This window comes from Papaver somniferum, chromosome 9 (genome assembly GCF_003573695.1).
Source record: "Papaver somniferum cultivar HN1 chromosome 9, ASM357369v1, whole genome shotgun sequence".
Lineage (NCBI taxonomy): Eukaryota > Viridiplantae > Streptophyta > Magnoliopsida > Ranunculales > Papaveraceae > Papaver > Papaver somniferum.
This window is the reverse complement of record NC_039366.1, coordinates 21091610-21119183: the sequence shown is the minus strand read 5'-3', so window position 1 is coordinate 21119183 and position 27574 is coordinate 21091610. Positions and strand designations below refer to the sequence as shown.

Below are 27574 nucleotides of genomic sequence, written 5' to 3'. Positions count from 1 at the left end.
TCGCGAACCGTTCACGAATTTTACGTATTCCGAATGATACGTCCGCTTAATTCGCCATAAATTCTTTAGCTTTTACTTTTCAAAGACTCCACTTTTTGGGCTTTACTGCCTTCCGAGCATACACGACCGAACATTAGACGTGTTGTAATTTTTATGAAACAAAAACGACTGAAGAGATTTGAAGGTGAAGGTGAGAGAGATCTCAAACTCACTAACCAAGCATCTAAACCACCATACGACGTCCTCTTGGATAACTAATGTTGTATATATTATTGATATCATCATATTAAGTTTATTTTTTCTTTAAATAACTCACACATATGCATAAAAATTGGTCTATGACCTTATAAATACAAATTATTTGTTATATATAGATACCGAATTTTCAGAGCCGAACTCACATTTATAAATCGAATTATACACGTACGTATGTCGTTGCGAATTACTGACGAATCACGTCCCGTTGACCGAATTTTGGACCGAATCTGGATTTTACAAAACCGTATAATACTCGTACGTTTGTCGTTCCGTACGTTTGCCGAATCCCGAATTGCTAACTAGGGTCACAACTTCCTAAGAAAGAACCTTTGACTTATCTGTCCTGTACAGTACAAACAAACACGTTCTTTAGTGTTTTACTCCATCAGTCCGACTCCGTCCTACCGACCGGAGAGAGAAAGTGTCTTTATGGATTCAATAACCCAACCAATGCACTTCTAGTTCTAGGTACCACTACCATTACACTGTCTTTCTCACCATGGGAAAAAAGAAGAACAAAGAAATGATTATCATACTTGATGTTGAATCAGAAACTTCAGGTAATCTTTTATTCTCTTCTCTGGGGTTTATTTTACATTTTGATGTCTCGAAATGAAAAAATTGGGTTTTTATCTACTAAAATTGTTGTACAGATCATTATATGTTAGGGTTTTGCTCATCAAGAAAAAACAAGGGGAGTCTGTTGGTTTTAGCTGATCATTGAAAAAAAAAAAGATTTTTAAGTGCTGGTAGATGCAACTAGGGATTTGTCATACACAATGTAGTTATTATGGAAATAAGAAACAACAGTTAGAAAGCATACAAGTACACTATGAAAAGAACAAGTTCTGAAATTGATTTGGGTTTGATAAGATTCTCATTTTAAAAGAATGTCTTTGAATTATGATTTGTGGAAGCTTTGTAGGATCGGAGACGATTGATTCAGTTTAGAGCCTATTCGTAAAGGTGTGATCAGTCTCTGATTTCACCACCAATAGCATCAAACTTAGCGTTCTTTCACCCCCTAAAAACTGTCACATTGCTTCTATTGTCCAAGTTCAATTTACAAAATTCTATGAATTGAATGGAAGATAGGAGTCATGCCCCGAAGTATTGTGATTGTAAGGAGCTGATTGTGTTTCTAGTTTCTCTTACACCCTAAGCATCATCTTAACTGACTGAGGCTCATTTTATAACTCGATTGCTTTTCTTCTTTGTACTTTGACTTTGCGTTTTTTTTTATTGGGTGTTTCGGAAGTTAAAACAACCTTAATAGACGTTGTGGTGCTTGGAATTTTAAACAACCTTGTGATGATGTACAGATTGTTCCGAGGAGGTTCCAAAGACTATAACCAGGCCTACGTCCCTGGGATTAGTAGAGAAGTTCGATAAATCACCATCCGGTCCACCCCTACGTATAAACTGTACCATACCTCAACGAAAGCAATCAAAGATGCGACGTGGGAAAATTTATTCAAGTATCTCTACCCTAAGTAAGCCATCAAAAAAGATAATGGATAAGAAGGTTCCAATCCGCAAGCAAGATCAGAATTCAAAAAACTTTCCTCGACGTGAGCCATCAAAGAGGATAATTAACAGCAAGATTCCAGTTCGCAAGGAAAATCAGCTTGACACGAACAAGTTTCACTCCTACTTCGAGTGGGTTCACTAACACATTTTCTACATGTGATCATTTTTGGTTTGAAGATACTGAGGATGTTCTTTCGTGCAGGGATATTGTATGGAGCTCCTTTTCGGCAGAAAGAAAGAACTCTTTCGCATATATGGATTGCATTTGGTTTTCCTTGTACAGGAAAGCGTTGTCCAAGGAAAGGGTGTTGGCCTGGGTTAAGAGCAGACATATTTTTTCAAAAAAATATGTTTTTGTTCCCCTTGTATGCTGGTACGTTTATTACTAACACTGAGCACAATCTTTTTCTCATCGATCAAATCTGATGTGAAGTTTATATGATATGTCAATTATTTAGGAGTCACTGGAGTCTGTTGATCTTATGTCACTTTGGAGAAAGTTTGGAGTCTACAACTACAAAACCATGCATGCTGCTACTGGATTCCCTTGAAATAGCAGATCCAAGGCGGTTCGAACCTGATATAAGAAAGTATGCCTCTCTTACTTGGTTAATTTTTCTGTTTGTTTTAATTCTGTGCTCGAGTTATATATCATAAATGTTGTTGCATTTCCAGGTTTATATTGGACATTTATAAAGTTGAAGGCAAACCGGATCACAAAAAGACAATTGGGAAAATTCCTCTGTTGGTGCCAAAGGTAAATCTAATCTATCATCTTTTTCTTTTTTTGTTAAGAAATATAGATTCCTCGTCTTGAATTCTCATATTTACATATGGAATCAATTCCTCCCAGGTGCCACAACAAAAGAATAAAGATGATTGTGGATTTTTTGTTCTCTACTTTATGGAAATGTTCATGCGATGTGCTCCAGACAATTTTAGCATTGACAAAGGCTATCCTTACTTTGTAAGTACATATTTTGAAGATGCTGTGCTAAGATTCCATGTCTCTTTTTTTCTTTACTTTTTTTGTTTATTTCGACTCTTAAACGAGCGAATTTCCCTTCTATGTGTTACAGATGGATGAAAATTGGTTTAGTGCTGAAAGCGTGCAAACCTTCTGTGAGAAAGTCACTTTCTTTTGTAGGTGAATCTACTCTCATACACTACAGTGTGTTGTTTTTCAACTTACTCTATGGATCTGTTTTCAGAAATCGGATCAACTACTTAGAATGGATACATGTTCATTAGTCATATAGAATGAAATTAGGGAATCTATCAGTTGTATATTATGACATTAGAGGGAGGAAAGAAATCTACACACTCTTTGGATGAGTTTTTAACATGTCTGATTATTTTTTATCAGTTTTGTCTGTTCATAAATTGAAGTTTCTGCTGTGCTTTTTAAACATTGTCCAGCAGTTGTATTTGTATTCTGAGATACAAATGCTCGTATTTACTAACCCAACAGACATTAATCATTGTGGCTTGCCTTCAGGGCAAGAACAGACTTCTGTTCAAGCAAAAGAGTAGCTAGCTCTTTTGGTGGTAAATTTTGGAGTATAAAAAAGAATTTACCACCAAAATTTCTGATGTTTCAAGATTCCCAGATTTTCATAATATTGCAATTTGCTAAACCAGCATGTAAACATGAAAGGACAATCTCCAGTTAACGTGAACAGTTTTCGGCCCTAGTGACTCTGCAATTGTTGCGTTCCTACTACTCATCAACTGATTAAACAGGTCATGCCATTTACTCTGCAGAGAGAAAAATGAAAGGTATTACATTACATTTCCAGACGTTTTTAATCAGTATGGAATGTTTCATATAGGAAGTTTCCAGTAATCTTCACCATCTTCTTTGCCGTCTTTTCCTTTTGGCTAGAAGCCATTTCTTGTTTACCCGGCCTTATATTAGAAGTAGCTTTTCGACTTGATTAAGTCCAAATGCTGAAAGTTAGTCTAAGAAGTCAAATGCTCAGTTAAAATGACTTTTAAAAGCAATTCAGTGAAGCAAAAAGTTTTACTTAATGACTTCCGATAAGCACTTCCACTTCTGGTTGCCAAAACACTGTTTGGGAACATTCATAAATTGTCTCGGTGCAATGCAGTGAAAGCACAAGACAGATATAGAATGCCTTTTTCTGTTGCAGCAGTCCCTACCCTGGTGACTGTGAAATCCCTTTAAACCAGCACTGTTATGTTTTACACAGGTATCTTAGTAACGGGAACAGCACACTTTTTGCAACCTGCATGACAAATTCTTCACTAAATTGAAACCAAGTTGAGCCCTCCAAAAGACACTTTCCGCCTTTGGAAATAAAATTAGCGTTGCATAGAGTGGATAACTGCAACAAAACACCAGCCCCGTCAACTTCAGCCCTTTCAAAGACACTTTCATCTTCAACTCGCCCTTCGATCTGGAGCGACTTAGCTACAGTAACACACTGAAATTTAGCCAACAATCTTTCCAATGAGGAAGTTTGAGGTCTTTTCACGATCAATTTTTGTTCTGCATCTTCTTTTTTCAGCTTGGATGAGTCGGACACCTTTCTTCCATTTGTTTCTTAAACAAGTCAACCCATTTCGAAGAAAATTGACAAAATCAGCAGGTCTTTCACAAGGCTGCTTAGCACTCACATAGCCATCATTGCCGGCATGATGCAACAACTGATTCAATATACTGCTAAACAGGGTGCTTTAAATACCCGAAGATTTGAAGAATGCAAGTTTTCTTGCCAGTTGATGCATCACCATAAATGAAAAATGGAAGCATGGGAGAATTCACAGGACCCAGCAGATTTATGTGCTCATCAATTTGAAGCTTTCTACCAGGAAGAATAGAATGTAAAGTCTCCTCACCTATAGGAGGTTCTCCATTTCCATATACAAGATTATTGAGGTTGGATGTTCTCATTTGGGTATTGCAATGGAGATCTTGCTGTTCTAGGGTATTTTTTCTTTCAAATGATCACAGCCATACCCTCAGACCTAGAAAAATCTCTCTCGTCTCATGAGCATGGTTTTGTGCACAAAAAATCATAAACCACCACAGTAGAACCAGAACAGGCTTATTTCATAAAATGAATGGAAGGAGCAATTTGCCGGCGGTGGTGCCAGTTTGGCAGACATGCCCAATGAATGGAAGGTTTTTAAGGATTTGAAACCAATAGAATGGTTTTACAGAAAGAGTTCACATTCACTTCAAGGGACACCGACACGAATGCTATACCTAGAAGGGAAAAAAAAAGGTACAATCCAGCATTCTGAAGGAAAAAAAGCTTCCAAATTATACCTAAAGGATCTAAAGCTTCCACATGCTTCGAAACTAAAAAGAAAAAAAGAGAGGAGGATCTAAGGCTTTCTTCTTCTTCTCTAAGACATTCTAAATCCTGAACCTAAGCCTTGTTTTCCCTCTTTCTAGCAAGCTAACACATTGTTGGTCATCTAGTTGCTCCTATCCTCCTCTCCGTTCCAACTCTGTACAACGTACAAATAAATAAAAGAAAGGGAAGAAAAAAAACAGAAAGTTTAAATGGAAGAAGGAACTTTTGTTTCTGTTTTACGAGCTCCAACTTGTGAGCTTTCAAGCAAATGGGTGTTCCTTGCTGGCAAGAATTCTGGACCTGGATTTGTTGGATTCATGTCGGCAGGTGTACCTTCAATCCTCATTGCCAGGACCTTCTTGTGAGTGTTGGAGTGTAGTGAAGGTACGAATGTAGGACTTGTGGCAGGCCGGTATTCAGGCAAGAGTCTCCCTCTCTTGTAACAAACTCCACAAGCGTTACAGAGGGTACTGGGACCCAGTGGGCCTTCTCTCCATTGTGGGGTCTTTGTTATCTCACAATGCGAACATTTTTTAGTCCCCCCACCAGGCTGCTGCTGTTGGGCATGGTCTGACCTATTACTTGGCACCGATGGTGGCAGTCTCTTCCTCTTTTTCTTCTTCTTCTTCTGTTCTTTGCCATTAACTTTGGGTGTACATGGTAAATGGGATTCTGCAAAATTCTCAGACTCTGATAATAAATAGGAGTTGTCTTGGGCGTTGGTTATGCATGAAGTGGGAGAGACTAAGTTTAGAGCAGCTCGTTGATTAAAATTTGCAGGTCGTGGGCGCTTGCTCCGTACACGTCCAGGAACAACTGTGCTAGGACTGGGAAGCATTGGCTCTCCACCAGGGCAAGAGCTGCTATTCTTAAGGACAGCGACTGGGTTTGATGTACGGAGCCGACACGAGTCATCCTTCTTACTGTTCTTACAGAAGCCCATGTCCAGAGTAATGCCACCATCTGACAGAGAATCCTCAACAAAGGTTGATAACCACTGAAATCCAGCAGTTTCATCATCCTGAGAAGAGCCAAAAAAAAAAGTAAATAGGTGATTAGTGTACAATAATGATGTGCTTTTAAAAATATAATGAAAAATTCAAGCGAAGATTAACTTCATTCAAATGTCAAAGTTCAAAGCTACAAAAGTACAAGGAGGAGTCACATAAACTCAGTTCTTCATTCATTTGGATAATACAAGAGTAATATTACATGGACCACAGTTGACTTGGTAATTGATGTGACAAGTTAATAACTGCAACTGTGTTCACCCATCATCTAATAATGGAAAACAGATTCCATCATGCAATTGGAAGTTATTTAAGTCAACCATGGCATCCCAGTGATTGTCTAACAGTGTAAGTCCCCAAAATTAACATATACAAGTCTTCTTAACCCATGGCATAAATCTGTAAAGAAGATCTCGCTGACACGGTCAACAAAAGGTGTCTAATTTTTGTAGCTTTTAGTCAAAACAACTTGCATCACCAAATATAAGATGATGTGTCAAAGGATGAAAGCTGTATTCAGTAACCTGTGATGGGGGGTACTCTGCAGGAGCAAGATTTTAAACGATAAAAAACTGGGCCAAGGGATCTCATTTACAAGGTGATTACAGATTGTGAACCCATATAACAGTGGAAATGTGCAAGCAAAACATAAGCCAAAGTAAATAAACTATTGCAAGTAAGAAATATTTTAGAAACGGATAAAATAATTAGTGGATACCAAGGGGGAAGGGCTAATAAAAATGCATGTCATGATTGTTGGGATCAAATACGACCAAAGACTCACCGGAACAGGGAGGTCACTAGAAAGATCTGGGCTGTTGTTCGACATATCAAAAGATTCTGGTGGTGGGATTGGAGGAAACATATCTTGAAAGTCATTGCATTCTTCTCCTCCACTGCCTTCAAAATCCTCCTCGCCCCATTCGTCCATCGGCTTTGTCAGTTTTTCGTGATCTTCCCTTTTAACTTCCTGCACCACACAGGGTTGGCAGCATTCTTCAAATTCCTCAGTGATGGTAGTTTAATTTTAAAAATTAAGTTACATACACCCCCGTTGTCAAGGATAGAAGAGAGGTACAAGGATATGACATGACAGAAGTAGACATGACAACATCAGATGAGTTTTATAGATTTATAACTCACATAGTCACATGAAAGTGTTGATTTTTAGTGGTATTCTTAGAAAGATACACTCTGAATTTTGTATTTTGTTCTGCCATAATGAACATAACTCGCCAGATTATGTTTCCAGTTCTGTAGGTGAGAGCTTCTGATTGCAAGTATCTCGAAATGTTTTCACATTCCCATCCGTCTTACCCAATATTAGGGCAATCACTTAGGGCAATCACCATGCATATTTGTACTTAAAAATAATAACTTCTTTTTTCGAGCAAAGGATAAAAACTTTCAGTGCATGCGGAATAAGTCAATTCATAAACTTCTTACCTCGTTTAAAACTTTGTGCACCTCGTGTAGATCATGGTTACTTATGTGCTCTTTGCCGATGAGGTTTTGATTCAGGTTAGGCTCACTATCCGATTCATAGTCTTTCTCTTCCAGTTCTTCGCGGAAACTATTCAGATTCAACTGGAGTTGAACATTGTCTCCACTACTCATATTAATGTTTCGCTTTCTTGTAACCTGTGTCACAGTGGAATCCAAACAAAGCTATAGTTACCTACTCCCTCAGTTTTATAAAAATAGGATTGTTTGTTTTGCACAAAAAATAAGAAAACCAATCATTTAAGCCATTTTTTTATGTTTTTTTTTCCAAATTTATCCTTAAAGAAAAAGTACTATCTTTTGGCATACCCAAAAAGGAAACCGAGCCTATCTTTTTGAAAAGGAGGGTACGTAATTAGTAAAAGGTAAATGCAAAAATAGAAAAAAATCATTGACATGAGATTGCTTCTCATAGTTCATAAGATTGTACATAAAATGTCGAACTGATAATCGAGGGGTTTATCAAATGGAGTTTGAGTTGACAAAAGTGTAAGTACCTCTTCACTTAAAACAAGAAGTTGGCTGCTTTTAAAATCCAATTGGGCTTCAAGCTTCTCGATTTCCTTACCCTGCAGCTTGATTTCTTTCCTTTGAGTCACTAACTCTCTCATCAACATTTCATTCTCATACACAATCCTCACCGTTTTTCTCTTTTCTGAATTAAAATGAGAATGACCATGTGGATGTTAGAATCAGGTGACATCTAATTACCAGGGGTTACTGAAACAATGTGTATGCATCAGAAGAATGTAAACATGGAATATATTAGCTATAAATTTGGTTACCTTCGTTATAAAGTTGATATATGTGATCTCTCTCCTCAGTCATCATACTAAGGAACGTCGTACGTTCTTCCAACACTTTATCCTTGAATTCCAATTCTTGATTCTTTTCACCTACTTCTGCAGATAATCTAGTAACAAGATCCTGCAGTCTCCTTAACTCTTCCTGTAACTGATCAGGCGCCATTAAACTTGCACCTACAATGTTCAGTAACAAAAACAAGAACTTAGACATTTCATAAATTCTAGAAAGAGGTATGGATCACATGAAAAACAACACTAACAAACACAAACTCCTCGGCAATGCAGAACTTAAATGTTTAAAAAACGTCCTTAACAATAACATTACTGAAGCCGCTGCTAGTGGAGTTGGAACTAAATAACACCCTAACTGACACAGCCAATTCACAGTCAAATCTTGCTAATAACAGCGAACTCAAAAGTCATGACGTAGGAAAATCAGCAAGTAGATGTGTATTTTCTAAATCATATAAAAGAATCCATAAACCCATCTACGTTCTCTTACAGAAATTGAAAGGCGGAATTTGACATTGTAGTGGATGGTTAAATCAGGGCTTAAGTGAGACAGCAGCAAATCAATTGACATTCAACGGACTGAGGCGGAGCTAAGTGAAGGAAACTGTGACAGTTGCTCCATCAAACCTTCCTCGATCCAGGCTAATATCAAATGTCCTTTCTTCTCTTTTGTTTTACCCTATCTAAATTGGGGTTTCCAACAAATTTTCCTCAATCATCCGTAACTGAATCCCTAAAACCCTAAAAAAAAAAGACGGAGAAAAATAGAAAGAGATTTACTCATCATACATACATATATACCTGGTAAAATTGGTGGTGATTAAAGGGCAGCTCAATCAATTAGAATACATTTCGTCTTCTTCTTCTTGTAAATCTCACCACCCTCTGAATTTAATTTAATAATATTCACAGTGGAGGAGAAGCCCTAAACAGTATGATTTTATCCTATTTTCGGAAGGCAGCAGTACGATAGAGACTGTTTCATGGACTGGAACGGAAGATTTCCTAAACAGACCAAACAGTTGGACGATTCTTCACACGGGTCAGATCTTGCGTCCAAATATAAAAAGTGAAAACTATGCCCACACCCATTTTTTAGATTTTGGACACTGTGAAACTCATGTCCAGAAAAATTCAGGCGCGCACCCATTTTCTAAGAAAAAATACCTCCCAAACTCATAATTTCTGAAATTATGTTTGGGTCTTTCTTCTTCTTCTCCGATCCATAACTACATAAACCAAAACTCTCTTATACAATCTTCTTTCTCTCTGCTTTTGTCTCAGTTCTTCTTTGTGAAAATCTGTTGATTAAAATCAATAAAGCAACGATGGGATTACTTTTTTAGAACAAACTATACCCTTCTTCAATTTCTATTCTCAGAGGAAGAAGAAATCTAATACTTGGGTAATTATTTCACTCTTTATTGTTCTCTATATCTTATGGTTTTGCTACTACAATGATTTTGAATGATTTCTGATCTCACATGTCTCACATGGTTAACACGATCTAGTTCTCCATAATCACCAGTTGATTTTATGAAATGAATTAGGGATACGACACAGAGAGTGTATTTTAGTTAGGGAAAAATTTGATATACTAAGAAACTAGGAAACCATATCTAGTAAAAGGGACTGTTAGTAATTGGTAGTGTTACTGACTGACTGGATATGCAGAAGCCTCTTTGATCTTTTGGTAAATATTCGTAGTTTTTTTTTTCTCTTTCGTTTTAGTTGTGCACTGCAACTGTTTGTGAATTCGTTTAAGAGAAGACAAATGGCATTTGATTTCATCACATGTCATGGAAGTAGTATATGGAGTTCCACATTTGCAACTTGGTCTTGTTGTTTATGTTGGATCTTGCACTAAAATATAAGAAATAGATATTTGAACCATTGCTCTGCCTCTTTTTGATCAGTTAACGTACTATGTAATCTACCAAGTTTAGTTCGTTTGTAGTGATTTTATTTTGTTAGTGTTATTATGTTACAATCGACTACGTGATCTATTTTCCGTAGTATGTGGAGTTGGAAACAAGGGAAATGCGGAAGTTGATGGTTGGTTGTTGCAAAGTTTGCATATCTGGAAGTTGACTTGGGAAAGTGCTCGAGTCAGAAAGCTACTAAGCTATGCCAAGTGGTGGTTGTTGTTAACAAGTTTGAAGATGAGGCTTATAATGGGGTTGGACATACAATTGTTTAATTTTACTCCAAATGCGGTCGAGAAATTTGGTGCCTTTTGAAAACCTGTTGTAGCAATGCTTAAAGCTGCATTTCGTCCAGAATAAAGTTATGGAAATTATACACTTACGACATGTGGACTTAAAACAATCTTACAATTATTAATGATATTTGTATGTAATTATCTTTGTCACTACCTAATTGATGACAATTATATACCTACGGCATGTGGATAAGTACTAAACTACTTATGAGTTTGAGAAGTTGGTGTTGTTGGTTGGAAAGCTACAAATATGTATTGATGTTGGTGTTTTTCATAATGGTTGAATAATCTGTTATGCAGCTATGAAAACGGTTGCATAACCTGTTATGCATCTACAAATTTTGTTGCATAACTTGTTATGCAATCCCGAAAATGGTTGCATAACACGTTATGCATCAACATTTTTACTAGTATTGAGACCTAAAAAACAAAAAAAAAGACTGCATAACTTGTCATGTACCTACAATAATATTTGCATAACATGCTATACCATCGTGAAAATGGATGCATAACCTGTTATGCATCCGAAAATATGGCTGCATAATGCATTATGCATCGAGAAAATTGTTTCACAATCTTTTATGCATCGAGAAAATAAATGCGTAACCTTATATGCATCCGTAAATATAGATGCATAATGCATTATGCATCAATTTTTGATGTACGCACTAAAATCAACCAAAACAATGGCTACATAACTTGTTATACATGCATAACATTGTTATGCAGATGCATAATGTGTTATGCAGTCGAGAAAATGGTTGCATAATTCGTTATGCGTCTGCAGAATGTGTTATGCATCTTTTGTGGTGGTTGCATAATGGTTATGTATCAAGTTTTCGAAAACTTTGCCTAAAATGATGATTACCTCCGATTTTTTCATGAAAAACAAAAATTTGATATTCTTGTTTGTACTCGTTGCGTAGATCTCTTAAAAAGATTTCCAACGATATAAAATCATGTATTTACACCATCATCTTCTTTCATGTATTTACACCATCATCTGCAATTAAACCTGCATAACATGTTATGCAGGTTTTCTGGACTGCATAACATGTTATGCATTCGTGAAAATGGATGCATAACCTGTTATGCATCTACAAAATTTGTTGCATGACCTGGACTCCGAAAATATGGCTACATAATGCATTATGCATCGAGAAAATAGATGCATAACCTGATATGCATCCGTAAATATGGATGCATACTGCATTATGCATCAATTTTTTATATGTACGGCTAAAATCAACCAAAACAATGGTTACATAACTTGTTATAGATGCATAACTTTGTTATGCAGATAAATAACTTGTTATGCAGTCGAAAAAATGGTTGCATAATTCGTTATGCGTCTGCAGAATGTGTTATGCATCGTTTTTGGTGACTGCATAATGGTTAAGTATCAAGTTTTCAAAAAAAATCCCTAAAATGAGGATCACCTCCGATTTTTTCGTTAAAAACAAAAATTTGATATTCTTGTTTGTACTCGTTGCGTAGCTCTTTTAAAAAGATTTCCAACGATATAAAATTTATAAAATTCTAAGGCGCGGATTTTTAGATATGTTATGTCCAAGTTGCGATGCCAATTATACCCCTGAAAAAGATAGTATGCATAACGAGTTATGCCTGAAAAGATAGTATGCATAACCAGTTATGTATTGATTCATATAATAATTTCATATAATTATGGGTGTCACGGTATACAAAATTAATTGTGGGCCTGAGAACGGGAATATTACTTTTTTTTGGTCTCCCCCTAATTTCCCCGTATAAAAAGGTAATAGACGGCCTTGTGGGTTGACGGTGCACAGAGGGCCCATGAGTCTCAACAAAAATTTGTCAACTCCAGCCACCAAACTCTTTTTTTCTCCCATTCTTTCGGCAATTGTTGGTTGTAGGCTAAGTTCTACCGTAGCTAGATTAGTTTTCCACGTCAGGTAGGACAATCTCCTAAGTTCTATGGCAGTGCTAATTTAGCATGTTTGTCTCAGAGTCAAATAGCGGACGACGGTGTTTGGTTCGGTGCAACCAATCTCAGCCGCCAGATCAAAAAATAAATCTAGATGTGCTGAACCATTCAGCGAAAAGGTGATTTTTGTTGCGTTGAATGAAGTGCGAGCAAATGCTAGGAGAGAGAACTAGTGTTAACATATAGACAACACTTTTTTTTGAACTGCAACACTTATTGGCTAATCTAGCAGCTCAATCTAGCCCATGTGACGTAGTCTTACGTGTAACTGAGTATATTGGTAAAGTTATTCGGTGATGATATGAGTGATCTGAGTTCACATCTTGTCAGCACAAAATTCTTTACTGATAGAAAAAACAAAACAAAATGAGATATTTTTGTCATCTGAGGCCACGTACATAGACTCCAATATAATCAAGGGATACCAGCTTCGTTAACTCATATTGCATCGTCTCAGGTGATTTTTGTGCAAGGAACTTTCCTTATGGGTCCTTGGTCCTTGTCTAAGTGTCCCTCTCCCTTCAGTCGCTCGTGCAGTCAAGCATATTGTTGAAGCTAAAGCTCCCATAATAAGTGCAGATGATTGATTTAAGATTTTTAGCGTGACTCACAACAACCAAATAATTTAGTCACAAGTTTTATTTTGTATCCACACATTGGCGCATATGAGAGGCATGGATTATACAAGTATATGCAAAAAATGAAGGTTATTTAATCTCAACTCAAAGCTAGAGAGATGCCATTAGTTGATCTATCTAGGATGAAGTTACATGAAGCGTTTGTACGTACATCATGTCAGATTCTGATGTTGTCTCCTTACAAAAACCTGTTGAAACTGACTTCAGGTTACTATATACGCGATACTCTAGCTCTTGTTTACTCTAGTGCATCGAGAAAAGGAAAAAAAAGTGAATAATGTTGTATTAAATTTGAAATAATGGAAAACATAAAATTTCAACATTATTTGAAAAAACAAATATTAAGGTCAAATTAAAGATGTTGGAAAGATCTAATCGTGTCTGGAAATTATTAGATAGGAATAATTACAAGGAAGTCTTGAATGACAAAGAAAACTGATCCAAATATAGTGACTGGGTTTTTTTAATAATTATACGCGATGACTTTACGTGATTCTTGTATCTACTCACTACACTTCGAAAATTTACTCCCCTATACCGAAACAAAGAAAGAAAAAACGCAATGACTAGTGTTATACCAAATTTAGGAAGAAGCTTTTCTAGAGGTATGGCAGCAACACGTAAAGTTCAGATAACGAAAGATCCAGGTAAATATTTGGGTATTCCTCTTCAGTGGGGTAAATTTAACCTTAATGACATGGCAGACAAGTTGGTTAATAGAATGCAGGTTGGACATGTAAAACTTTGAATATGGCAGGTAGAACTACTTTAATCAGATCGGCTCTTGATCTTGTTTCCAATCATGCGATGTCTACGATCAAACTCCCATATGGCTTTTTATCTATGTTGAATAGATACAAAAATAAGTTTCTTTGTGCGGGGGTGGGGGATAAGGACAAGAAAACTTTGCATAAATTAAAGTGGGAAAAAGTTTGTAGACCTTTGGAGTATGGTAGCTTAGGTATTAGAGATTTAGAGATTAACAATTTAGCCTTACTTGCAAAAATAGATCGGAGAGTACCATTTAATCCTGACTCTGCGGTTTCCAAGTTATTAAAGGCAAAGTACTTTTAGGATAGTGATTTTTGGTCTTGTGACATCAAGAAAAAGTGCTCTACTAGTTGGAGAAGCATTTCAAAAGGTAAAGATGTTGTTAAAGATTGTCTTGGGTGGAATACAGCTAGGGGATGAAAACTCTGTTGACTTATCGAATGATCCATGACTCTATAATCTTCATATTTCTGCAATTGTTAGTGACAATACTCCAACTTTACCTAATTTCAAGGTCAAAGATATTATGAATAAACGAGGTAGGTGTTGAAATCTTGATGATATTGATACTTTCATTTCTGAACAGGTGGCGAAAGATATAAAAGCTATGTCGATTTCTGGTGGTGAAAGACATAATGATCAACTTGTTTGGTCCGGAAGTAAAAGTAATGTAGTCACAGTTAAAGAAGCTTATAACTTCCTTATTTCTAAGAGAATGGGTTATCCCAGTCCCAATACGTATTTGAGGTTTTTTATGGAAGCTCAAACGTCTACAGAAAATTAAAATTTTCTTGTGGTTATTTTGCCACAACAGGCTTAGTCTGAATGAATTTTTATACCGGAAAAATATTGGTACTCACCCAAGTTGTAAGCTATGTAACAGAGACTTCGAAACCCTTCACCATTTATTTATTAATTGTCGTGCAACTAGTCCTTCATGAAGGAAGGTTCAGATGTGTATTGGTTTCCAACCTATGGATGATCACATCTCTAATACTATTCTCAAGAACTGGTGCAATTTCGAAGGAAAGATTGGCGATATTGGGTGGAAATATCTTCTGCCATTTGTGTTATAGTAAATTTGGAGAGGAATAAATGATGGTGTTTTCAGGGGGATTGTTTTCTAGTCAACTAGAGTGCTGCTTTCCAGAGCTATCAAGGATTCAAGGGAGTTAATTACTGCTACACATACTCTGCAACATGTTATACAAAGAGTTGTTTTTATTCCAGTCCCTTGAATATATCCTAAACACGACTATGCAAAATTGAATTGTGATGGAGCATCAAATCATCAGGGTTTTGCTCGGATATAAGGAGTTATTCGAGGTGATCAAGGAGGTTTTATTGCGTGTTATACCAATATATTTTTAAGAACGACAACAATGTTGCGGAGCTTTGGGCGATAAGAAATGGAATGCTTCTTGCGATGGAGACGAAAAAGGAGGTTGAAAGTGACTAGACATATGCAATTCAATTGTGCAACAAGGAAGTTCAGGCTCCATGGAGAATGTATGCGTTTTTTGATGGTGGTTTTTAGTTCAGGGTTAAAAATGTAAAACCCTATATTTATGTGCCTTTGTTCTGCAAAGAAATAGAGCCATTTAAAAAGTGATGAGTGCCTACGCCTCTTTACTTACATATGTATTGAGCAATTCAGTACACTTATATATGAAATTTATTTAGAATAGTGTTGGTTGCAAAATCCCAGACATTCCGTAGATTTTATTAATCTCCCACCTGCATTTCACTAATGCATGGTTTGCTGAATATTTTTCCTATGCTATGTTCTCATCTGAACTATTAATATTGGCATGATATGACATCTAATGATCGTTCTCGGCTGAACAACATGGGTTTCCCGAAATGTCAAGATTAAGATGTGCATGAAAGTACTCAACCAGAAGCACGTAAGTTGCGCTGTGCTCTGAGAATAAAATTAGTAATTTTGTATCAATGCACAAAATTCACAAAAAAATTGATTAATTTTGTGTCATCTCGTAAAATTCAATTTGTCTAACCAAATTTTATCAATTTACAAAAATAAGGTTTTTTGCGGTCTGCGCAATATCTCGATCCCTATTGGTCGAGACTAAACCTAGTAGGAGCAAATCCTACCATAAATGGGAATATGAAGAAAATAGGAAACCGTGAATGATTGAACCCGTGGTAGAAACGTCTTGGCCGCGCCACTTGGCCGGCTAATTTTCCCTAACTCGAGCCTCCTTTGGTCGACTTTCCTTCTTCTATTTTGTTGGTTGTCGGCCCCTCTTCCCCATTGACCAATCAGATTGCTCCAAAGACACAGCCTACACTATTAATTAAAGGTGGAAGTTGGTTGTTCGACGCGCTTAATTTCTTTAGAAATCGAATATAGGCTGCCCATGACAGTCTTAAAACGAACACGACCGTCCAACTTAGTCGGCCGATCTAATGAGCTTGGACTTCTCCCGGTGTGTCAAAACAAGCTCCACAATAATCACCGACGGACCCTCTATTGTTTCGGCCAATCAGAACTCTCCTAGCCCGAATCCAACATTCACAATTACTGGACGAAGAAGGCTAGTCGAGCGGCCTGAAAATGGTCTTAATTAGGTCAAGACCGCCCATGGCAGTCTTAAATCAATCACGGCCATCCAACTTGGACAGCCGGATTGACCGGCTTAGATGCAATTTAGGTCGACCAATGGGCTGCCGTTATGGTCATCGGTGACTCGTCTTTATTCACAACCAACCCCATCGCTTCTAGCCTATGCGCTGCGCTCCAAATCATTGGTCAAAATGGGCTAGTCACGCGGCCTACAAAGGTCTTAAATAAATTCAACGGCAATCAGTAACTGCCGCAAATCATCCCAGCCACTCAATTTGTCTAGCCAATTTAACCGTCCTAGATCTAATTTAGGCCGACCAATAAGATGTCAAAATGGCTAGTAGCCATTATTATCCTATAGAGACCGACCACCTCATCTTTAACGTACATGGATATCTCCTGACAGCTTCCCAAAGATGGTCGGCCATTCTCTTTTTAAGACATTTAGTTTCGTGACTAACCAAGACATGCTCTATACAACGATGCTTCATGAGCATCGATTATTTTGAACTGCTTGCTTAAAAGCGATGATTTATATGCATAGATTACAAACGATGTTTTATAAATATCGATTTCACAAATAAGTTAATTATTTGACCTAAAAGCATTATGTGCTATTTTTTGCGACAAGTCTCACAACTTGACTTATCACATATGACTGCCTGCCGCCTAACTGCGCGTGATTGGTCGAAATAATTAGGTCTTGTAAGCAAGACCCACTCAGCAACCTGCTGCATATTTTTCTACAAAAATATTCGAGACATCGAACATGTCACAAACTGAGGGATGTTCATCAGGGTATTGGTCTGACGGTTTACAGCATGCGGCGTGCAACACGCACATTATGAGAAAATGTCAGGAAAGGCAGACAGTTAGTGGCAGTAGATAGGTAGTGGGTGTAAAACCCAGTCTTCCCTTCATAATAGGGACATGGTTTTCACCGTTTTACACGATTACCACTTCTCCATTACTCAACTACTTCCATTTCCTATGAGATCAGTGTGTGTTCGGCTATGACTTGTATAAATATATTTTCAATCTATTTCAAAAAAAAAAAAAAAACAGGAGTTCATTAACGCAAGTATCCAGAAAAAACCAAGAACTGATAGCTTACATTCTGCAAGCAGGTTCCGTATTCCGATACAAGTCATAAAACAACCACACCTTCATAGTTCACCATTCTGATCTCAACACCTTCTTCGCTTCCCTCCCTAAGATCAACCCTTCTCCTTTATTTTATGACCGAAGTAAGACTGGAACGACCATTCCTTGGTTTAGGCCAGAATTGTACAGATTTATCTTTCAAATCTAAAGTACTCATGTGCAGTACATTTGTTTAGGGTTTAGATTCGTTTCTCGGCGGCACGCCCAATTTACCATTTTCAGCAGAATCAATTTTTACCCCAAAACAGCGTTAACTGAAGACATTAATGCTTTGAAAGAATACTTCGATGATATTTTATTTCAACAGAGATATAGAGAGGCTAATTCTGTAGCGGAATACTTAGCTAAAGGAGGATATGCAAATGTGATGGAGGGTGTACGGTTGACTCAACCTCCAGATGACATTAGATATTTGATAAGTGATGACCTTGTTGGTAGAGCAGCAATAAGAGATGTTAGAGTAGTTAGTTTGTTTTTCTATTCGGCCAACCTATAAAAAAATGCAATACAACACAATTAAGAAAGAAATATAACATAAGATCAAGCGATCTATACAATTTGTCCGAACCCATGTAGGTAACATTCAATTATAATCCTTCTTTTCTCAGACCTTCTCTCGAAACATGTTATCCATTCGTTGAAGTTATTGTTAACAATGAAGTTCTCCACACAATATACGAATTCGAAATACTCGTCATTGAGAGGCATGGAATTGATCGTACATGCTTCAATTTTGTTGAGCATGCACTATTCAGAACTATGCTGCAAATAATTAATCAGATGAAAAAAGGAACGATTCATTCAGTTTATTGGACGAGTATTGTCTGTCATAAGCGAAATTAATAATAATTGTAAAGGGAGAAAGATATATATACCGGACAAATGGTTGTTCCGTTCCTCAATTGAATAACATTTCTATATGGAACAAGATTGAGATCAACAATGCAAAGGATCGAGCTTTTAAAGATTTTTAATAGGTTATAAAATATGAACTCTGAACATCCGGGACATAAAATTTCATAGTAAATACTTAAAGAGACTTTCTCATCATAAGCAGGGGATATTGAGAGATAGCAGGAGTGGAAAGAGAGAAGATTATAATAGTAAAGAAAACTAGTGCAGAAAATAAAGAAGCCATGTTTAGAACTGTACACAAAATTTTCCAACTAGTACTTTGATTTGAGATGGGGTTAACATGAGTTCTTATATAGGATAGGAATTTGGTTTAGCATTTCTAGAATTCTTAAGTGGTAGTAGTTGGAATAGAAAGTATAAGAATATTAATTGAAGTTGATTCTCTCCACGCACCATACACTATTCTAGAAGCTTGAAATACATGGATTTATTTGAGTACACCATATGCTGAACAAAATTGTGTATAACTAGCCATTGTGCGTAGTTTGAGTGCACAAGCTTCGGATTTGCTGTAACTCTTTTGCTTCTTGATTGGGGAATATAGGCTCAAGAATTGAATTGTGTAATTGTGTGCCACTCATGTTGATCTTCATTGGTGGTGTGTTCATAGTGAATGTGCTAATGTGGAGTAGTTCGAGTAGGTCAGATTCAAACTAAGTGCTCAGAGATTTTTTCTTTGCTTCTGTCTTGCTTAAGTATTGCTATGTTTGTAAACATTTTGAATCAAAAGGAGATGCACATGTAAAGCTCTTATCTATAACAACCCAGTTCGAAAAATTATCGTCTACCATTTTTAGTTTACAAAGTTAGGTGTAGTAAGCTTAATTTTCATTAAAGAGAGTAACATTCATTCCAAGGCTTAAGAAGAAAGGAATATTTCAAAAATATCGTGAGATTAGTTGAAATTTCTTCAAAGTAACACAAAAATAGTGGTGTGTTCATATTGAATGTGCCAATGTGGAGAAGTTTGAGTAGGTTAGATCCAAACTAAAGTGGAGATTTTTCTTTGCTTCTGTCTTGCTTGCCAGTTGCATGAATATTGATATGCTGGTAAATATTTTAATGATAAAGGGTTGCACATGTAAAGCTCTTATCATTAACATCCCAGTTCGAGAAAGTTTTGGAGTTATTCTTCTACTATTTGCAGTTTACAAATAGTTGGAGTGAACTAAGTTCAAAACATTCATTTCAAAATGGGTGAAGTTTGTTTGATGTCAACATCAGAATTCAAGGATATAGACACCAATCGGATTCCAGTTTTTTAATAGTATATTGATCGTTTTTTCATTTCTATTCAAATATTTTACTCAAACAAATCTGCTTTTATATTTGTTTTAGAGACTAAGTAAGAAATATATATTACTAAACAATGAACCCTAACTCCTTCACTTATAAGAACATTAAATGGCCCATGAGACGGAGGCACAACATCAGTCCAGGAGTGGTTTTGGTGGGTGTGTTTAAAATGTCAAGTATACATTTGCAACACAAGTTGTAATTGAAAAATCGGGGGTCTAGCAACCACACCCAATATTTCGCTTAGAAATCTGTATGGACTAACTCCAATATACTTTTAAGAGAATCAACTAGACAGTGAGACTCAATCTTAATAAAAGTATATCAAAGAGTTATATCTCTCTTTCTCGATTCAATACTTACTCAAGAAAATAGAAATCTGCAAGTCTAATTGAATACAAGAGAAATCACTTGAACGGTACCAAAGACCAATGTTCAAGTATCAATCAATTTCAATCCACAACCAAAGGTTGGATTTCTCAATTGATTGATTCAACGCACAACCTGTGATATTTCCATTATAGAAACAAATATAATGCGGAAAAGAAATAACACAGACACCAGAAGTTTTGTTAACGAGGAAACCGCAAATGCAGAAAAACCCGGAGACCTAGTACAGATTGAATACACATTGTATTAAGCCGCTACAGACACTAGCCTACTACAAACTAACTTTGGTATGGACTGTAGTTTAACCCCAATTAATCTCACACTGATCCAAGGTACAGTTGCGCTCCTTACGTCTCTGATCCCAGAAGGATACTACACACTTGATTCCCTTAGCTGATCTCACCCACAACTAAGAGTTGCTACGACCCAAAGTCGAATACTTTAATAAACAAATTTGTATCACATAGAATAGTCTACGGTAATAGATAAATCTGTCTCCCACAGAAATACCTACGAGTTTTTTGTTCCGTCTTTTGATAAATCAAGGTGAACAACCTAGAATTATCAATCACCTCACAATAAACTTAGTCGACTAGCGAAACAAGTTATTGTGGAATCACAAACGATGAGACCAAGATGTTTGTGACTTCTTTTATATATTGCCTATCATAGAAATCAATCTCAAGCCAATCTTATGATTTTACTTAGTACGATAGAAACAACAAGATCAGATCACACAACTACAAGAAAAGTAGTATCGGTCTGGCTTCACAATCCCAATGAAATCTTCAAGTCGTTAACCTACAAGGTCTCGATAGAAACCTAAGATTAAAGGAGAATCGACTCTATCTAATACAACTAGTATCACACAGGAGGTGTGGGGATTAGGTTTCCCAGTTGCTAGAGTTCTCCCTTATGTCTTTCATATCAGGGTTTGCAATCAATGTTAGCTTAGTAACAAAGCATTCAATATTCACCGTTAGATGAAAACCTGATTAGATTCAAGCTAATATCTTTCAACCGTTAGATCGAAACTTAGCTTGTTACACACAAATGAAATGCATGTTTATTTAGGTTTGTGTAACCGTACCCAAACATGTACATCTAGTTGGTTCAACAATAATTAACCAAATGGTTAGCCATATGAGCACTTTCATATCAACCATATTCTTCTTTACCACAACTAGTTCAAATGACTCAAATGAACTAGTTAGAGAGTTGTTCAACTGCTTAGATTTAATAGAAGTATAAAAGACACAATCGAAGAAAAAACGATTTGATTCGCTTGAATCGATTCATGAACTTTATAGCCACGGTTTGCAAACTTGCATTCCTTAGTTTATATAAGTTTAAGTTCACGAGTAATAGTTTTTAGAAAATAACCAACTTAAGTACGCGGACTGGTACTCGGACTTAAGTACCCGGAATAAGTTTGTTTTCAATTCACAAACTCCAGCAGAAATTCTCGGGATGAGAACCTCCGACAGTACGCGGACTCTAGTTCCGGTTTTCCTGAGGAACAAAGTACGCATACTTTGGTTCAAGGAATAAGGACTTATACATGTATGAGTTACCACACAATGCTTATATCCAACCATGGTTATATAATCTAAACTCTCATTTCAATCATTGAAACATTCTTAGAGGACGTTATATAGTTGTTGTTCACAAATCATTTTTCGTCAAAGACATTTTCAAGTGATTGAAACTTAACATGACTTTCGTCACTAGTAAAGATGAACTTGGCAAAAGAGAAAGCTTACCAACACATATTTCGAGAAATAGATAAGCGAGATAAACTCGGCTCGAAATAGCAAATGTGTATAATCAAAGTCTATATAGCAAAACGACTTTTGTCTCAAGATAGGAGATAGAGTAGATAGACTTTTGAGCGATAGATAAGTTCAAGTCTCCACATACCTTTTAATCGATGAAGTTCCACCAGTTCCTCGAGTAGTTCTTCATCTTTGTATGATGATCGCCATGGAGTCTTGAGCTCAACTACATTTTCTATCCTAATCCGAGACTTAGCTATAAGTATATTAGAAATCAAGACTTATAATTTTGATCACTAATATTGACAAACATGCTTGAGATAGAAACGCATGCGAGTTCGACCGAGCAGTGCTCTAACAATAATGGAATTTGACTTCTTACAAAAGGATTCTACTGGTTCCTGCAGATGTGTTTGTTGTTGTTGACAAGTGAGTTTGATGTGTTCTTCAACTTTAATTTCCTCGCATGGTTCCTGCAGATGTGTTTGTTGCTGTTGATAAGTGAGTTTAATGTGTTCTTTATGTTGCTACTGGTGCAGGTTTTCCACCAAGCGTTGTTTACAGAAATTACAATGTTTATATATTACCTGTACAAAAGATAACTTGATGATCATTACTATATGCACCATATGCTGAAGAAAACCGCATACAACTAGCCGTGGTGCGTAGTTTGATCAGCTTTAGAGTTACATGCACTCTTTTGCTTCTTGACTGAGGCGGATAGGCTCAAGAATTAGATAAATTAATGGTGTGTTGATCGCTGTCGTAGGCGTCGAAAATAATTACACTTTTTTACTACTCAAAATATATTATGAAGCAAGGGCAAGAAAGGATCGTTCCCACAGAGAGGTCTTAGGTTGCCAATATGTTTCGGTTTCTTATGTAAAGCCAGGGGGATTTTCTGATTTTTATATACTAAAATAAAATAATAGCAAAACAAATAAATAAAGCAAAATCAATAAGATTATAATATTGGTCAAGGATTGGTTTTCATTCACAAACATGTATTTGAAACAATAACTAGAATTGATATTTAATCTCAATTTATTAAAAGTCCTAGGATACCTTGATCGCAAGAATATCCCGCTAATTTCCTCTTGTCATCAACAAACACATTAAAAGATGCGAATGTGAATTCTACCTAGAAAACAACTTAAAGTGTAAAAGCACAATTAAGTTTAACTCCCTAAGAGCACTAAGTTCTATGAAATAAGACTAATCAATGCAAACTAACGTGTAAAAGCACTAATCCATTTTAACAAAGGTTATGATCCACTTGTGACTACTAGGATGCATCACTACAAGCAATACTCACAATTATGCTACTTGCAATTAGGAATTATCACTTTTGCGTATAATAACCCTAATCTAGCAATAGAGATGAAAACTAATTCAATCGATTCGCGACTCGACTAAACATGCATTCAAATCATATAACAATATTAAAAGTGAATCATAAGCAACAAAATATGGAGACAAAACTAATTCATTGCATAAATATCATGGTTGGAACTCCAACTTATTCCTTAACCAAAAGAGAAATATCTAAACATGTGAGTGAAGTTCTAACAAGAAGGAAAAAAAAACCTATCACGTTTCTAAACCCTAAAACACAAGTAGAAGAAGAGATAAGATCTTTATTAAATAGCCCGTAACCCTTTTATAGACTTGCTGTATTTCTCTACCTCTTCCAAAACTAAGTCACGCCCACTGCCAATAATTCTCTGGTAGCCCATCACCAAGCCCAATCTCAACAGGTCCAAGTCTTTCTTTGAGTCAAACCGGGATCGGTGATTTACTGAGTTAACTCTCTGATGATGAAATCCGGCAGAGTTTCCCCATTTCTGGCATGTTCCCGGCCATATTTCAGCCTTTCTTTGAGTGCTTCCCTGTAGTCATTCACAATGCCTAACATACATCTAAGCTCCCACCATTGCAGCTGTATCAAATCAACTAACCATTTCCCTGTGAAACGATTCAGTCACTACTTCCTCCAACTTCCATTTACTTCTCAACACCAGCAGCTTCATATACAGACCCATTGCATCACTTGCTACAGCTGCCTCAACTGCAATGCTTCAGTTCTTAGCTAACATCCATCTCTCCATCTCAGCTTCCTTCATTCTCCTCTTCTTAAATCATCACTAGAACCATGAATTTCAGCACCAACATGATCATCTGTACTTGCACAAAACTCAAGTTCCACCTCTATCGGTTCTTGCTGAAATTCATTGCTCATAAGCTTTCAGCCGTGGCTGCACCAGCAACACCTGCAATTGCTCTACAGCTTCATTTCTGCACTGCCATGACAGCACCAACGTGAACATCATCATTAATTCACTATAATCCTCAACTTCAGCTGCTCATAGCTCAGCTCAATTCATGCCAAGCCATTCCACCACCACGGCTCCCTTGTAATCACCTGACTCAAGCTGCAATAACATCATCTCTTAACTTGAGGTTCAACATTAAACTACAACATTAGGTCCTCCATTTCAAACTGCAACTGCGAGCAACCACCAGTGGCAACAACTTGCTGTTCTTCTATGCACCAGATCCCTTTCTCATCTTCCATTTCAAATCAATATCATTTTAACCACCAGTTCCAACCTGCACAATCAAATTCTCAGTGGCAACAGCTGCAACACCTTCACTGCCTCCAGCCAGCATCATCTGCAGTTCAGTTCAATGCAACATTATCACCATCCATTCCACCTGCACAGCAACATCTAATTCAAGCCAACCAGTTCAGTTCCATTACCAGTTTCATGCTTCTCCTTGACAGTGACCACCAACACAATTCATCCTTTAACTGGATCTTACAGCCACAACCTGAGCCATCCTCCATCCTAAGCATACATCTAAGTTTACATGCCATCCACCAGAACCTAAGTGAGCCAGTTCAACACCAATTGCACATCTACATCTTCTCTTCCTGCCCGTATGCTAGACATTCATCTAATCATAACCAACAACTTAGCCCACAACTGCAATTCAACCAATCCATGTAACTGCACCTGCAACAACTTGAAGCAGCACTTCTTCTTGCTTAATTATGTCCATTCTTCTCATCTTCAAGTACCAACAATTCCTCCACCACTGGTTGTAACTGCACTGCCTAACCACAACTACTATTTCTTCTCTTCTCTAAACTGTTCTTCTCTCAGTTCAGATCCCACCAGTGCCTTACTGCAGCTTCAACTCCTGCCCTTGAACCATAACAACAGCATCTCAATCATCATCTTCAATCAACACAGAAACCCTAACTCAGAATTTCTCTCCATTTCTTCTTCTCTGTCAATCTTCTCAATCTAACGTCAATTAAACTCAAACCCAGGTTAATTCAACTCACATCCATGCTATTAAACCTTCACGAGATCAATTCAAGCTAACCCACACGATTTTAGTTTCAGAAATCTTATTTTCTTTCTGAATTTCCAACTGAAACCCTAACTTGAACTCCTTCCTCATCTTTGGTTCTTCATCTTCTCGATTCATACACCATCTCCTGAGAACAGCCATCTTCAATCCTTGGTTCGTATCTTTTCCTCAATTAGTCACTTCTCAGCTCAATTTCTCTGCCTCTCTTGATTTCAGGACGCAGCCAAAGAAATGATTAGAAAAACGGCTTCTCTGAATTTGAAGGTAGTGTAGTAATGGGAATTACACAAGGCACCCTCTGCTGGATACGGGCTACCAGAAGATTATTTATCCAGTCAGTTCCAGATAACCGACAGCCTAATTCTCTTTCAACTTAACTGTCGGTTATGGTAAGCTGACAGCTTAGTCTTCACCTCCTTCTTGTGCAACCTTAGCCGGCTCCATCGCTCGCCTGTGAATTGATCCTTCTTCCCTTTGGGCTCTAAATGGACGTTTTCTCCTTTTTTTGCTCTCAATGACTCCATTGCACCTAATAACTCAAAACTAAACATAAGATACATATTTTATAAGAGAAATGGCAAAGAAAGCATAAAGAATAGATATAAAATTAGGTGTTTTACAACACCTATCATGTGCCACACATGTTGATCTTGATTAGTGATGTGTTCATATTAACTGTGCCAATATGGACTAGTTCGAGTAGGCCAGATTCAAACTAAAGTGTTCAAAGATTTTTCCTTTGCTTCTGTCTTGCTTGCCAGCGTGCTATGTTTGTAAAAATATTGAATGAAAAGGAAATGCATCTATAAAGCTCTTATCTATAACAACCCAGTTCGAAAAATTCTTAGAATTATCTTCTACCACTTTTAGTTTACAAAGTTAGTTGTAGTGAACTTAATTTTCATTAAAGAGTTCATTAACGTTCATTTCAATGTTTAAGAAGTAAGGAATATTTCAAAAATATGATGAGATTAGCTGAAATTTGTTTCATGTAACACAAAAATAGTGGTGTTTTCATATTGAATGTGGAGAAGTTTGAGTAGGTCAGATCTTAACTAAAATGCTTGGAGATTTTTTTTTGCTTCTGACTTGCTTGCCAGTTGCATGAATATTGCTATGTTCGTAAATATTTTTAATGAAAAAGGCTTGCACATGAAAAGCTCTTATCTATGACATCCCAGTTCGACAAAGTTTTGGAATTATTTTTATACCATTTTTAGTTTACAAATAGTTGTAGTGAACTGAATTCAGAACGTTCATTTCAAGAAGGGTGAAGTTTTCTTGAAGTCTACATCAGAATTTAAAGATATAGACACCAACATGATTCCGGTTTTTGATAGTATAATGATCTTGTTTTCTTTTCTATTCAAATCTTTTATATTTGTTTTAGAGACTAAGTTAGAAAAGTAATATTACTGAACAGTGAAGCCTAACTCCTTCTCCTATAAGAACACTAGATGGCCCATGAGACAAAGGCATAACATCAGTTCTCTGGTTTTGATGGGTGTGTTCAAAACGTCAAGCATACATTCGCAACACAAGTTGCAATGAAATTTGACTGCAGTGAAATTTCTCCATGCGAGGAAATTAAAGTTAAAGAACACATTAAACTCACTTATCAAAAACATCAAACACATCCGCAGGAACCAGCAGAACCCTTTTGTAAGAAGTGGGAATGTGCATAGAGTTGCTGCTGGTGCAGTTTTTTCAGCAACCGTTGGTTACAGAAATTGCAATGTTTATATCTTACATTCAAAAAATATAACTTGATGATCATTACTATATGCACCATATGCTGAAAAAAACCGTGTATAACTAGCCGTGATGCGTAGTTTGAGCAGCTTTAGAGTTGCAGGCACTCTTTTGCTTCTTGACTGGGGCGGATAGGCTTAAGAATTTAATAAATTAATGGTGTGCCACAATGTTGATCTTGATTAGTGATGTGTTCATATTGACTGTGCCAATGTGGAGTATTTCGAATAGGCCAGATTCAAATTAAAGTGCTCGGGGATTTTTCCTTTG

The 27574-nt window shown here is 36.8% G+C and overlaps 2 protein-coding genes across 2 annotated transcripts; one reads left to right on the top strand and one right to left on the bottom strand.

Annotated features, from left to right (window-relative positions):
* Positions 1-569: 569 nt before the first annotated feature.
* Positions 570-3153, top strand: LOC113313945 (probable ubiquitin-like-specific protease 2A). The gene is made up of 7 exons (XM_026562717.1): positions 570-818; positions 1581-1917; positions 1991-2161; positions 2247-2378; positions 2464-2545; positions 2642-2755; positions 2868-3153. Exons 1-7 carry the CDS (start codon positions 758-760, stop codon positions 2937-2939), a joined length of 969 nt encoding a protein of 322 aa, XP_026418502.1. The 5' UTR covers positions 570-757; the 3' UTR covers positions 2940-3153.
* A 1730-nt stretch (positions 3154-4883) lies between these two features.
* On the bottom strand, positions 4884-9439 carry LOC113313506 (GATA transcription factor 5-like). Its single transcript, XM_026562290.1, has 6 exons — positions 9247-9439; positions 8413-8607; positions 8125-8282; positions 7571-7765; positions 6909-7094; positions 4884-6135 (listed from the first exon to the last, which is right to left on the bottom strand). Exons 2-6 carry the CDS (start codon positions 8594-8596, stop codon positions 5320-5322), a joined length of 1539 nt encoding a protein of 512 aa, XP_026418075.1. The 5' UTR covers positions 8597-8607; positions 9247-9439; the 3' UTR covers positions 4884-5319.
* Between the last annotated feature and the right edge of the window lie 18135 nt (positions 9440-27574).